Source organism: Oryctolagus cuniculus, chromosome 10, assembly GCF_051225735.1.
Source record: "Oryctolagus cuniculus isolate XC-2025 breed Fujian yellow rabbit chromosome 10, ASM5122573v1, whole genome shotgun sequence".
NCBI classification, from domain to species: domain Eukaryota; kingdom Metazoa; phylum Chordata; class Mammalia; order Lagomorpha; family Leporidae; genus Oryctolagus; species Oryctolagus cuniculus.
The window spans coordinates 69,394,638-69,409,559 of record NC_142876.1 but is presented as its reverse complement, the minus strand read 5'-3'; the positions used below and the strand labels follow the sequence as shown (position 1 = coordinate 69,409,559).

The following is a 14,922-nucleotide window of genomic DNA, read 5'->3' as shown; positions in this document are numbered from 1 at the left end:
GCTGGGAATTAGATCTGCACTCTCAAGGTCAGTTGAACAGTGTGTACACCAGCCATTTCTAGGGCACACGCCCAGTAACCTTGCTGAAGTTTCTAAGGACTGTGTGAAGATGCCTGTACAAGGATGTCCTCCAGAGCACTGTTCATACAACAAGCACTCGGCAGTGAGTCCGTGCCACCTACTGGGCACCTGTCAGCTTCCAGGCTGAGCAGTGGTCCTAGGAGGGCACTGCTGTCCCAAGAGAGCAGTTTGACATTGGGCAGGACCTTGTTTTCTAGTATAGTCTGGCACAGGAATTGACATGGTGAACTCTATACTGTTATGAAGAACTTTTCTTTTTTATTCCTCCATGATATTATAATTAAGGTTTATATTGATTTCCTTTGAAATGAGGCATGCATTTCAAGGTACTAAAGGAAGTATTATAAAATCTTGAAGGATAGATATGAATACTGATAGTTTTTAGGTGTTGAGGTTGTGTTTTTAATTTTCTTTTTGTGTATATTTCCTAATTTTTAAAAAAGATTTTATTTATTTGAGAAGTAGAGTCACAGTGAGAGGAAGAGACAGACAGAAAGGTCTTCTGTCTGCTGATTCACTCCCCAAATGACCACATAGCCAAGAGTCAGGAGCTTCTTCTGGGTCTCCCATTTGGGTGCAGGGGCCCAAGCACTTGGGACGCCATCTACTGCTTTCTCAGGCCTTAGAGTGCTAGATCAGAAGAGGAGCAGCCAGGACTAGAACCAGTACCTATATGGGATGCCAGTGCCGTAAGTGGAGGATTAACCTACTGTGCCACCAGCGCCAGCCCCATTTCCTTTTTTTTTTTTTTTTTTTACAGAAAATATTTATGTCCTGTTCAATAGATGCTTTGAGCTTTCAGATGTAAGATTTTCAGTGTCCTACTGCTCAGAGAGTAGCCATATTAATTCCTGTGCTTTGGCTTCAAATCACTTGCACTAAATGAGCTGCAGTATTTGTCAACAGTAGTACATGTTTACGGCTAGTGCTTTGTGAGTCACCTTTTGGTCACTCTCAAATTCTGAGAGGAGCGCTTTGGGAAGGAAGAGGGCTGATCTTGGCTTCTGGTTTTGGAGGTTTACAGTGCACGTTTGGGTGGGCCCATTCGTCCAGCATCTGACGAGGGTGGAGGCTGTCAGCGGTGGAGCGAGTGCTGAGGAACGATCACGTGGTGAGCAGGAAGCTGAGAGGCAAGGCGCTCACTCCTTCCTGTGGTCTCTCCTCATGAAGCCATCCTGACTGGCTCGTGGCTGTGCCCCAGCATCCCAGCCCAGTCACCGCAGCTGGATCAAGCCTCCACCCTGTCAGCACCATCAGTCCATGACTTTGGGACTTACATGTCTGGCAGAGTTGGGGAGCCAGATCCTGTTCAAGCCATAGCAGTAAGGTGGTGTGCGAGCCAGAGGTGATTCCCGGTCTTCACTGTGTGAGAAGCACCTGGGTCAGGACTACTGTCCGTCCCAGAAGATCGTCTCTAGATCTTTCTGAGAACCTGCACTTGTAATGTGCTTGTGGCTGATGCCTATGCCGCTGGCCCTGGGTCTGCACTGATTGTCTGAGGAGAACCAGGCATTCTGCATATTGGCCCGCTGACGTCAGGTGCTGAGTTAGAGGAAGTCCAGTCGTGTGTCAGTATGCTACGTGCATGTTTTGGGGCATGTAACCACATGAATTTTTTATCTTTGTCAGAGAACAACTTACCAAGAACTACTGTTAGCTTGCGTAAAGCTTACTGTCTATATTTTTCCAGATACTGTAATTTCATGAAAAAATGAAATTAAAAGATAAGTTTGGTGTGAAAAATTTTGATATCCATGTATAGTTTTTTCATTATATATATTTTTATTAACTTCAAGATCTTCTTATGCATGGATCTCAATATGGATTTTATTTTGTAAAAGAAAATTTTATTTTCCACAAACTTTTTTTTTTTTTTTCCAATTTATTTGAGAGAAAGAGACCTCTCAGCTCTCATCCACTAGTTCACTCCCTTATAACAGCCGAGGCTTGACTAGGCTGGACTCCATCCAGGTGTCCCACATGGGTAGCAAGAACCCAATTTCTTGAGCCATAACCGCTGCCTTTCAGGGTCTGCATTACCAAGAAGCTGGAGTCAGGAGCCCAGGCCTGGCTACCAGACCCAAATACTCTGCTCTGGGATGCAGGCATCTCACTGCTATGCTAATCACTTGCCCTCCACAAACTTTTTTGAAGTACTGTTGTACGTGGAGGGAAATACCAGAGGGGTTTTCCTCACTCAGTAACATTGGTTGGTGGGAAGGATATCAATGTCATGTTCTCTTCTCAGCTTTATATCTTAAATGAAATATTTTGATTTTTAAAATACTCCACTGTTTTAGGACTATTGTAGGTTAAAGGAGAAACTGTTTTTGTGTTATAAAATGAGACTAATACTTGCAAGGTCCTTGGAACAGGGTCTTGTAGCTGGTAAAACTCCATAAATGTGAGTTGTTACTTGTAGTATCTCCTGGTTGTGCAGAAAGGCAGTGTGGTACAGAGGTTAGGACACTGGCTCTGGCACCAGCTTGCCTGAATTTTGGATGTGGTCTCATTCTCACGTAATTATGGGCAAGTTAAATCCCTGTAGTTCAGGGCTCATATCCAGCCCATAGACACTGATAGAGTATGGAAGATAATCCTCTGCATCCATGGATTCAACTGAGCTCAGATTAAAAATATTTAGGGGTGGGCACTGTGGTGTAGCTTTGCCTGCTGGCAGTGCTGGCATCCTATATGGGCGCTAGTTCAAGATCCAGTTGCTCCATCTCTGATCCAGCTCTCTGTTGTGGCCTGAGAAAGCAGTAGAAAATGGCCCAAGTGCTTGGGCCCTTGCACCCATGTGGGAAGCGCAGAAGAAACTCCTGGCTCCTGGCTTCAGACCAGCCCAGCACTGGCTGTTGCGTCCATTTGTGAAGTGAGCCAGCGGATGGAGACCTCTCTGGCTCTGGCTCTGCCTGTGCCTCTCTGTAACTCTGCCTTTCAAATAAATAAATATTTTAAAACATGTATTTGGAGAAAAATTACATCTGTAATGAATATTATAGACTTTTTTTTTTTTAAGATTTCTTTGAGAGGCAGAGTTACAGAGAAAGGAAGAGACAGAGAAATCTTCATCCACTGGTTCACTCCCTAGATCGCCGCAGTGCCTGGAGCTGTGTTGATCCAAAGCCCAGAGTTTCTTTCTGGTCTCCCATATGGAATGCTTGGGCCATCTTCCATTGCTTTCCCAAGCCATTAGCAGAGAGCTGGATCAGATGTGAAGCAGCTGGCACTTGAACCAGTGCTCATATAGGATCCCTGCACTGCAGGCAGAGGCTTAACCTGCTACGCCACAGCACTGGCCCCCAGACTAAGAATATAGTATACCACTGATGTACATAGCATTTACATTGTATTAGGTATTAAAGTCATCTAGAAAGACAGAGTGTACAGGGGGGTGTATGTAGGTGATACACAGATACTATACCACTTTATATAAGGGACTTGACCATCTGCAAATTTTGGTATCTTCAGGGATCCTAGAACCAATTTCCTATGCCCTGTGGATACTGAAGGACAACTGTGCTTCTGTGCTAGACAGTATCACAGCCATTGCCCCAAGTCCTCAGGGATCCTGGGATCCCCAGGGCCTGTAGGAGCTCCCCAGCCCCAGAGAGTGGGAAAGGAAATCCTGGTACAGCATGGCACTTCTGTTCAGATTGGACAGTGGTAAATACTGCTTTTCCGATTGTTCAGATTTTGACTGTTGCCTGAGATGATGTTTCTGCTCCTCAAGATTGAGTGAGTCGAGGTATACACAGGGCTTGGAATGGTGCCTGGCACTTAGGAAGTGCTCAGTGAGCATTAGCTGTCTTTATTGTATCACATCAGTTTTTTGTGTTTTTTGCACACAAATGTTTATTGTCTAACATCAGTTTTTACTTTGGGAGTGGGCAGCTGGGAAATGGAGAAGAAAAGTGCATGTTTGTTTATAAAGAGGATTGTCTTTTCCAGTAGGTTTTCCATTCTGTTCTCTGAGTTCATCGTTTTAGAGCCTCTGAGGAATCTCACTAAAGCACTGCCAAGTATTTTGAGTGAAACTTAGTCCCACACCATTATAACCAGCCTCTTGTTTTTAATTTGTAAGCCTTCATCATTTCTAAAACATTCTGAAACAGTTGAACCTTTTAGTGAGGTTAACCCTTTGTTTCCACTTTATCCTTAGCGTTTTTGTCTTTCTGTTTTTGTAGCAGTACGTCTGGTTTAACATTGGCAGTGTAGACACCTTTGAGCGGAATCTGGAAACTTTACAGCAAGAATTGGGCATAGAAGGAGAAAACCGGGTGCCTGTTGTCTACATTGCTGAAAGTGATGGGTAAGAAGTTTTCAAAATGTTATCTGAAGACTGTGTACTGTACAAAGTTCTGATCCAAATTTCTTAGGGTAAGTTAAACTGAACTGCATTATACTAAACATAAGTATGTATCTGCACCCCTAGTGGTGCTGAAATAAACTTTACTAAGACAAAAGGCACCTCAGTCGCTGAGTCACCCTGAGCAGCTTCCTCCACAGCAGGCAGGAGTTGGAAGGAGCCCGAGAGTCTCCTGGGAAGCTGCCAGGAAGTGGATGCTAAGGCAGCGCCTGCAGCAGTTGCAGGAGAGATGTAACCATTGTGTGCTTTACTTCTGAAACTCGCTCGCTGTTAAATTAGCAAAGATTTGCTATCTGAAAGACATTTCAGAATAAATTGTTGCATCTCAACAAGAAAACTGGAATTTCTACCCAGATTAATACCAAGGTCATCTGAAAAAAATATTTAAAAAAATTTTATTATTTATTTGAGTGACAGAGAATTCTCTGCTGGTTCACTTCCCAAATGCCCACACAAGCTATATGGATGCTAGGAACCCAATTTCTTGAGCCATCACCTGCTGCCTCCAAGGGTATGCATAAGCAAGAAGCTGGAATCAGGAGTGAGAACCAGGAATCAAACCCGGGTACTCTGATGGGGACATACATCTGAATTGCTGGGCTAAACATTCTCCCCCCATGTTAAAATCTTTAAATGATTGATATGAAATCTATTTGAAACATGTTTAGCAATAATAAATCACAGTGCATCCTGTGTATAAGTGGTGGTTATTGGGTGAGACTAAAATAGACAGCATTGATGTTGGTTTATCCTTTATAATTCAACATCAGTGATATTAACACACTTAGATTCTCCTTGTACCTCAAGTAAAATATTAGATTTTTCAAAAATTGAAAATATTTGCAATTGTATATGCAAAACATTGAAAAAGCCAAGGCTCCCCTGCCAGCATAGCAACATTAACACCGTGTGTCATCCCTCCAGCTCCTTCCTGCTGAGCATGCTGCCCACAGCACTCATCATCGCCTTTTTACTGTACACCATAAGAAGAGGGCCTGCTGGCATCGGGCGGCCCGGCCGGGGCATGGGTGGACTCTTCAGTGTTGGAGAAACCACTGCCAAGGTCTTAAAGGATGAGATAGACGTGAAGTTCAAAGATGTGGCTGGCTGTGAGGAGGCCAAGCTAGAAATAATGGAATTTGTGAATTTCTTGAAAAACCCGAAACAGTATCAAGACCTAGGAGCAAAAATCCCAAAGGTAAAATGAACTTTCAGAGGATTATACCCAGCAGTGTTCTGAAGTAGCCCTTGATCCCTGCAGTCATTTTAGGAAGGTGGATTACTTGTTATAAAGTAGCTGTTTTTTTTTTTCCTTTTAGCTTTACTTTAATTAACGTCTGTTTTGGGGTTTTTGGGGTGTATTCCTGAAACTACTTGTGTTGTCTCCTTTTGGAGGTCTGATTCATCTTCCTTCTCAGTCTGATTGGGCTGCTGAACCCTCCTGTAGCTCCCTGAGCACATCACACTTGGCTGTTACCCATTGTTCCCTCACTTCACAGAAGTGTGTGGACCGTCTGCCTGTGCCTGGCACTGAGGATCATGGCACAGATAGGGTATAGAAGAGACAGCTCTAATGAACACCTCCCCTTCTTCCAGCAGATGTATCTGTGGCCACTGTTAGCAAAACAGCCCGGGCCTTCCTGGGCTTTGTACCTCTGGCTAGGCACAAAACGGCCGTATTCTGTTTGTTGAATGGATAGCACCTTCATATTAAGTAAATAAATAAGAAATATTTGGGACAGGTGTTTAGTTTCATGGTTAAGATGTTGGTTGGGATGCCCACATTGCACTTCAGAGTGCTTGAGTTTGAGTCCTGATTATGCTCCAAATTCCAGCTTCCTGCTAATGCAGACCTGGGTGGCAGCAGGTGATGGCTAAAATAGTTGGGTCCCTGCCACTAATGTGGGAGACCTGGATTGAGTTCCTGGCTCCCGGTTTGGGCTCAGCTCAGCCCCAGCCATTGTGGGCATTTGGGGAGTGAACGAGTAGATGGGAGCTTTCTCTGTCTCTCTCTGCTTTTCAAATAAATTAAATACATAAAAATCTTTTAATTCTTTTTGCAGTCCATTAATATTTACTTTAAATGAATCATTTGTTAAAAAAAATCATCATTTCCTTGATTTTCACGTCCTGTCTACATGGATAAAAAGTCCTGTTGCATGGTTTCATAATTTGCTGTGCTTTGGAGACTGGCATTGTGGTGCAGTAGGTTAAGCTGCTTGTGACACCAGCATCCCATATGGTTGGGATGCCGCATGGGTGCTAGTTTGAGTCTTGGCTGCCCTCCTTCTGATCAGCTCACTGCTAATGCCCCTATGTAAGCAATGGAAGATGGCCCAAGTGCTTGGGCCCTTGCCACCCATGTGGGAGACTCAGATGGAGTTCTGAACTCTTGGCTCTGGCCTGACCCATCCTTGGCTGTTACAGCTGTTTGGGAAGTAAACCCACAGACAGAAGATCTCTTTCTGTCTCTCCTTCTCACACTGTAACTTTGCCTTTCAAATAAATAATCCTCTTAAAAAATTTGTTATTGTATTTCATATCCAGGCATCTATATAATTCAATGTAACAGTTTCATATTTTTAAGACTTATTTAATTATTTGAAAGAGAGAGAGAAAGATAACTTCCATCCCTTAGTAAACTCCACAGATGCTTGCAATGGCCACCCAGAACTGGGCCAGGCCAAAGCTAGGAGTTTCATCCTGATCTCCCACATGGGTGGCAGGGGCCCACACTTGGGCCATCTTCAGCTGCTCCTCCCAGGCTATTCAGGAGCTAAATCAGAAATAGAGCAGCCAGGACATAAACCAGCACCCATATAGAAACCAGCATTGCATGTGGTAGCTTTACCCGCAATGCCACAATGCTGGCCCCAACAGTTTTATATTATTTAAGCAAACTTGTTTAAGTTCATCATTGGTCATTGGATTTTTACTTTCTTTATGGAACTTATAAAGAAGAAATAAATACCTTAAAGTTTTGTCACAAAATCTAGGGGGAAAATGTCTTTTGACTAATATGGTGTATAATATATCCACCTCTCCACATGGTGGAATTTATAAATAGAGCATTACAGTAGTATGCCTAGTGATGAAAACGATAGGACACTGTTTATAGCTAATCTCTTAATGGACAATAATTGTAAAAGTCAATTTATAGAATTGGGTTTCAATTATCATCAATGCTAAAAATGTTGACTTGCATGTGAAAGTAGAAATTAGTGATTGAGTTTATTATTTGAGTTCAAAGACCAGTTTTACTTGTAAAGAGTAAAAGAAAGATGTAAATTTAGAATCTGATGTTTATATCTCCTTGAATTTTGTGAGTATTAATAGAGTTCCAGCTTAAGTCACCCTTAATGTACATATAAGGGGTCTTCACAAAGGTCATGAAAGATGATCTTACAGAAAAATTGTGCGTGGATTTCAGAATTATTTTTGCATAAAAATTAATTTATCTTTAATTTTTTGTATGTATGTATGTATTTGAAAAGCAGGTTAAGAAACTGAGGGCTCACATCTACTAATTTACTCCCCAAGTGCCCACAATAGCTGGCAATAGGGGCAAGTCAAATCCAGGAACCAGGACCCAAGGTGGGCCCCCCATGTGGGTTGCAGGGACCCCACCATTTGAGCCATCACCTGCTGCCTTCCAGGATACACATTGGCAAGATAGCTAGAATCAGGACAGAGCCATGACTTAAACCTATGCACTACAGTATGGGACATGGCTGTCTTAACCACCAGGAAAAATATACCTGCAAAGAAACTACCACCTCCTAAACATATCTGTCTTTTATTTATTTATTTTTTAAAGATTTGTTTGTTTATTTTGAAAGGCAGAATGACAGCAAGAGAGAGAGAGGGAGGGAGACAGATCTTTCATCCACTGGTTCACACCCCACATGACTGCAACAACTGGTGTTCCACATGGGTGGCAGGGGCCCAAGTACTTGGGCCATTATCTGCCACTTCCCAGGTTCGTTAGCAGAGAACTGGATCAGAAGCAGAGTAGCCAGGACGTGAACTAGTACTCTGATATGGGATGTAGGCATCCCAAGCAGTGACTGAACCTGCTTCACCACTATGCCTGCCCCTAAACTTATCTTTTAATTCCGTTTTTTTCACATACTTTTGAAGTACCTCTGTACTACTGAAGGTCTAAAATGAAAACACTAAAGTAAGGGAAGCACTTAAGGTTTCACATTCAAACAAATTTTTTGAAGAATTGTCACTAGTCATTCTTCTTGCTAATATATCTTAAGAGTTAAGATGTTTAAGAAATACATGTATCAATGAGATTTAGAGACAGTTACATCTTGACATTGTGTAGATATGCAATTTACTTTCCTGAAAATGTAATTTCTCTTTTTTAATGTCTGAAGGGTGCGATTCTCACTGGTCCTCCAGGCACTGGGAAGACACTGCTAGCTAAGGCCACAGCTGGAGAAGCCAACGTCCCCTTCATCACCGTTAGTGGATCCGAATTTTTGGAGATGTTTGTTGGTGTGGGTCCAGCTAGAGTAAGTCTTATTTTCTTGTTATTCTGTTTTTGTTTTCTTTTTAAACTTAGTTATTTCTTTGAGAGCGGACAGAGAGGGGGCTCACGACTGCCAGTTCATTCCCCAAATGTCTTCTGGGCTGGGCCAAAGCTGGAAGTTGTGAACTCTATGCAGGTCTCTCGTGTGGGTGACAGGAGTTCCATTACATGAGCTATCACTGCTGCCTCTCAGGGTTTGCATTAGCAGGAAGCTGAAATCAGGAGCTGGAGACAAGTGTTGAACCCAAGCACCCTGATGAGGTTGTCCTAACCAGTGTCTTAACTGCTAAGCCAAATGCCTGTCCCAGTACTGTTCTATCTATTTTGATGATTCGACTTCCTTACTCCCAGATCAGTGCCCCATCGATGGGGCCTTGGTGAAGATGGCCCTGTTCCTGAAGTCCCCAGAGTGACTTCTCATCAGTCACTGCTTTGAATACTCCAGGCCAGCCTCCAGCAAGGCCTGTGACTTCATGCCCACCTCCCTTACCCCAACTGAGATGGCAGTCAATGATCTAATGCAGTTCTTTCTTATTTATTTTTATTTTTTAACATTTATTTTATTGATTTGAAAGGCAGAGTTACAGAGAGGCAGAAAGAGAGGGGTCTTCCATCTGCTGGTTCACTCCCCAAATGGCCACAATGGCTGGAGCTGGGCCAATCCAAAGCCAGGAGCCAGGAGCTTCTTTCTTCGTGGTCTCCCATGTGGGTGCAAGGGTTCAAGGACTTGGACCATCTTCTACTGCTTTCCCAGGCCATACCAGGGAGCTGGATTGGAAGTGGAGCAGCCAGGACTTGAACTGGCACCCATTTGAGATGCTGGTATTGCAGGTGGTGGCTTTACCTACTGTGCCGCAGTGCCAGCCCCATGATGTTCTTCTTTTTCTTTCTTTTTTTTTTTTTTAAGATTTATTTATTTATTTGAAAGTTACAGTTATAGGAAGCGACAGAGAGGTAGAGATCTTACATCCACTTGTTCATACCCCAAATGACCACAATGGCAGGAGCGGGGCTAGTCCAAATCTGGGAGCCAGGAGCTTCTTCTGGGTCTCCCACATGGGTTCAGGAGCCCAAGGAATTGGGCCGTCCTCCACTGCTTTCCCAGTCACGTTAGCAGGGAGCTGGATCAAAAATGGAGCAGCCAGTACTGCCGGCGCTGTGGCTCAATAGGCTAATCCTCCGCCTTGCAGCGCTGGCGCACCGTGTTGTAGTCCCGGTCGGGGCACCGGATTCTGTCCCAGTTGCCCCTCTTCCAGTCCAGCTCTCTGCTGTGGCCAGGGAGTGCAGTGGAGGATGGCCCAAGTCCTTGGGCCCTGCACCCGCATGGGAGATCAGGAGAAGCATCTGGCTCCCAGCTTCGGATCAGTGTGGTGCGCCGGCCGCAGTGCACCAGCCGCAGCGGCTGTTGGAGGGTGAACCAACGGTGTAAAGGAAGGCCTTTCTCTCTCTCTCTCTCACTGTCCACCCTGCCTATCAAAAGAAAAAAATAAATAAAATGGAGCAGCCAGTACTCAAACTGGAACCCATATGGGATGCCGGTGCTGCAGACAGCAGCTTTACCCTCTATTCCACAGTGCTGGCCCCCGAACTTATATTTCAAGAAGTGACTTTAATGTTTTTTGGTTTTGTAACAGTTTTATTGAGATAGAATTCATGTACCACAAAACTCACCATCTTAAAGTATCCAGTTCAGTGGCTTTTAGTGTATTACCAGTTATGTGCAACCACCACCGTCTGTTATGCAGTGTTTTCATCACCTGAAGAAGAAACCCCAGACCTTCAACTACCAGCTCCCCATTGCTGCTGCCTTACTCTCAGCCTAAGCAAATACTAATCTGCTTTGTCTATAAAATTTCCTGTTCCGTGTGTGGTCTTTTATGCCTGTTTTTTTTCACTTAGCACAATGTTTTCAAGGTAAATGGTTGTCATGTTTTACTTTTTTGAGGAGCCACCAGAATTTTCCAAAATTCCTGCACACGTTTACATTCCAACTGGCAGGGGGTATGATTTTTTTTTTGTAGATCCTCACCACCACCTCATCTTTTCTCACTTTTTTATTACCACTGCTCATCCTAGTGGGTGTGATATGGTGTCTCGTTTTGCTTTTGATTTGTATTTCCTTAATGACTGATGATGTTGCGCATCTGTCTTCTCATATTGGCTGTTTGTCTCTCTTGCAGAGATGTCTATTTAGATCTTTGCTGTTTTTTTTAATTAGATGATCTCTCTATTCATTTTTATACTTGAGAGACACAGAGAGAACTTCCATCTTCCCTTTCACTCCCAAATGCTCCCGTTAGCCAGGTTTGGGCGGGTAGTAACCAGAAGCCAGGAACTCAGCTGGGGTCTCCAGGTGGATGGCAGAGACCCAGGCACTTGAGCTATCATCTGCTGCCTCCAAGGGTCTACACTAGCAGGAATCTGGAATCAGAAGCCAGAGCCTGGAATTGACTCTAGGTACTCCCATATAAATTTACTTATCTGAAGGGCACAGTTTTGAGAGAGAGAAAGGGAAAGACAGAGAAAGAGGTCTTCCATCCACTGATTCACTCCCTAAATAGCCACAACAGCCAGGGATGCAACAAAGCTAGAAGCTTCTTCCAGGTCTCCCATGTGAGTGCAGGGGCCCAGGCACTTGGGCCAGCTTCTTCTGCTTTCCCAGGCTCATTAACAGGAAGCTGGATGAGAAGTGGAGCAGCCAGGGCTCTAACCAGTACCCATATGGGATGCCAATGTTGAAGGAAAAGACTTTATCCACTGTGCCACAAGTCCTGCCCCAAGGGTTGCAGGCATTTTAACCACTTGGTCAAACACCCACCCTAGATTGTGTGTCTGTTTATTGTTGAATTTTAACAAGTTCTACATAGATTCTGGGTATCTACTCTGATCAGATACATGATTTGCAAATATCCTCTTCCATCTTGTGCATTTTCACCTTCTTGATAGTAAAGCACAAAAAAGTTTTTAAATTTCATGTCTTACTTGTCTGTTTTTCCTATTGTTGCTTATATTTTTGGTGTCACATCTAAGAACTTATTCCCAAATCCAAAACCATGAATGTTTACTCCTTTGTTTTCTTCTAAGAGATTTATTTCTTAGTTAGCTCAATAATCTATTTTGAGCTAATTTTTGTTTATTATACAAGGTAAAGGTCTAATTTCATTCTTTGCAGGTGGATATCCAGTTTTCAGCACTGTTTGTTAAAAAGACTGCCTTTTCCCATTTAATAATCTTGATACTCTTGACCCTTATCTCTGGACTCTCAGTGCTGTCCTTTTGATCTGTATGTCTTTTTTTTTTTTTTTTTTTTTAATTTGTTCATTTGAGAGGGAAAATGAGACAGATGAGAGTGAGAAAGGGTTTGGAGAGGGGGAGAGTATGCTCCCATACTCTGATTTACTACCCAGATGAACACAGCAGCCAAGCTAAACTGGGAGCCAGGAACTCAATTTATATCTCCCAGGTGGGCGGCAGGGACTTAATTACTCAAGCCATCATCAGCTGACTCCCAGGGTCTGCATCAGCAGGAAATGAGTCAGGAGCTGGAGGTGGGTCTCAAACCCAGGCATTCCAGCATGAGACATGTTGGTCCTGACTGGTAGCTTAACCACTGGGCTTAATGCTTACCCCCATATGTCTGTTCCTAGGCCAGTGCCATACCGTCTTGATTCCTGTTGCTTTGTAGTGAGTTTTGAAATCAGGAAGTGTATGGTTTATTGTTTAAAGAAGCACTTGTATTTATTTCATCAGTGTCTAGAATGTGACTTTGAACAGAAATACTGTAGAAATGCAAAATGCTATTGTGGGGAGCAAGCTCGGACTAGACTAAGTTACTGGAATTAAGACTTATTCTATGCACCTGCTCTCCCACAATATGGCGCTGGGAGAGAAGAAAACAGCTTCTACACAGCTGCCTCCAGTTCAACCAATAAACTGTAGGACTTGCTCCTGATTGGAGGAGAGCAGCGTACTCGGCGTGTGGGCAGCCGAGCACGGATTGGCGGAGGAGGACTATAAAGGAGGAGAGAGACGGCATGCACCAGGAACATCTAAGAGGAACATCTAAGGGGAACACCTGTGCAGCCCCCGAGAGAGCCGGCCGGCGGTGTGCCGCTCCCCTGCGGAAGTGGGGAATGTGGCAGGGGGAACCGCCCTTCCACGGAGGTGGAAGGGACAGTAGCCAACCCGGGAAGAACCAGCAGCAAACCCGGGGAGGGCCGAGCAGATGAAAGAACAGCGCAGGGTCCTGTGTCGTTCCTCCACGAAGAGGGGGAGCGACATAATGGTGCCGTGACTCGGATATGAAGCCTAGGCAGGGCTTAGTGTCGTTCCTCCACGAAGAGGGGGAGCGACATAATGGTGCCGTGACTCGGATATGAAGCCTAGGCAGGGTTTAGTGTCGTTCCTCCACGAAGAGGGGGAGCGACAGCTATCATAGTTAACTTTTCTAGACATCAAGGAACAACTTAGAATCAGTAAGAAAGTATTGTTCGGGCTGGCGCTGTGGCATAGTGGGTAAAGCCACTGACTGTGGTGTCAGCATCCCATATGGGTGCCAGTTCAAGTCACGGCTGCTCCGCTTCTGATCCAGCTCTCTGCTATGGCCTGGGAAAGCAGTAGAGGATGGCCCAAGTGCTTGGGCCCCTGCTCCCACGTGGTAGACCGGAGGAAGCTCCTGGCTCCTGGCTTTGGATTGGTCATCTGGGGAGTGAACCAGAGATGGAAGAACTCTCTCTCTGCTTCTGCCTCTCTGTAACTCTGCCTTTCAAAAAAATAAATACACCTTAAAAAAGAAAAGTACTGTGTCCTCAGTTAATAGCTAGTAACAATAGATCTTATTAATGACATCTTAGTTTAAGAGAATTACAATAGATAAAACAGGTGAATTCACATGGCTTTTATAAGGCTCATGACTCTTAAAAAACAGAGGAGGAAGGAAGAGTCACATGGTTATAACGATGGACCATGGGACCAGATGTGTGGGAACCTAGCACGTAGAGAGCTGAGAAATAGGTGAAAAATTGGTTATGTAGGATGGGCATTTGGCATGGTGCTTAAGACTGTCCTTGTGATGCCGACTCCCATATTGGAATGTCTGGACTCCTGCTGATGTAGACCTGGAGGCACTAGGTGATAGCCAAAGTGGTTGGGTATCTGCCACCCACATGGAAGACCCAGATTAAATTATGGACTCCTGGCTTTGGCCTGGCCTAATCCAGGCTGTTGTGGGCATTTGTGGAGTGACAAAATGGACAGAAAGTCTCTGCCTGCCTACCTCTCTCCTTTTCAAATGAGTGAAATTTTTTGAAAAAGAACTGGTCATGTGAGATGCTTGAGGGTGTATGGGGCTGGACAGACCCATTGGCTGGGCTGGTCAGAGAGGAGGGAGCTTGAGGCTGATTGTTGGGCACCTTGACGGTGCTGGACTTGTCAAAGTGTGCAGCAGGTATTAAACAGGTGGGTCAGGGGACTGAGAGACCAAGAGCCAGAGGGATGTGGGACATAGGCCAACAGAGGACCTCGGCAAGGAGGGTAGGGTGCCCGCCCCACTTGTGAGCCTCTGCAGGCAAGGGTTTTCCAGCAGGATTATTTTGGTGATTTGTAAGCAGACCCCAACTCCACCTCACCTGGAGGAGAAGGTAGAAAGTTCCTCTATGTGAGAGCTTTGATGGATGCCAAGTTCAGTTCAGGCACAAAGAGGGAGGAATGAGCTTAAGCTGTGGGGTCTGTTAGCCACAGATCTGGAGTTCAGAGGAAGACTGTAGGGGTGCGTGAGTTACATCAGGAGGTGTTAAAAATGAAAATCCTGAAGTCCAGGCAGGAGAGGCTGAGGAGGAGGCATGGAAACTGAAGTGAAAGGGCTATGAGGTGCTGGGGCTCATGTCTGGCACTTGTAAAAGGGGCAAGTGACTGACATGGGCACAGCAGG

The 14,922-nt window shown here is 44.6% G+C and overlaps 1 protein-coding gene across 2 annotated transcripts in view; it reads left to right on the top strand.

The window, feature by feature from the left end:
- The window catches only part of AFG3L2 (AFG3 like matrix AAA peptidase subunit 2), a 56,825-nt gene that overhangs the window by 21,377 nt on the left and 20,526 nt on the right, over window positions 1–14,922 (top strand). For both annotated transcript variants that reach the window (XM_070050510.2, XM_070050509.2), the window contains 3 exons: window positions 4,272–4,396; window positions 5,378–5,651; window positions 8,839–8,976. In XM_070050510.2, coding sequence (XP_069906611.1) covers window positions 4,272–4,396; window positions 5,378–5,651; window positions 8,839–8,976 — 537 coding nt within the window. The remainder of the gene's footprint in view (window positions 1–4,271; window positions 4,397–5,377; window positions 5,652–8,838; window positions 8,977–14,922) is intronic.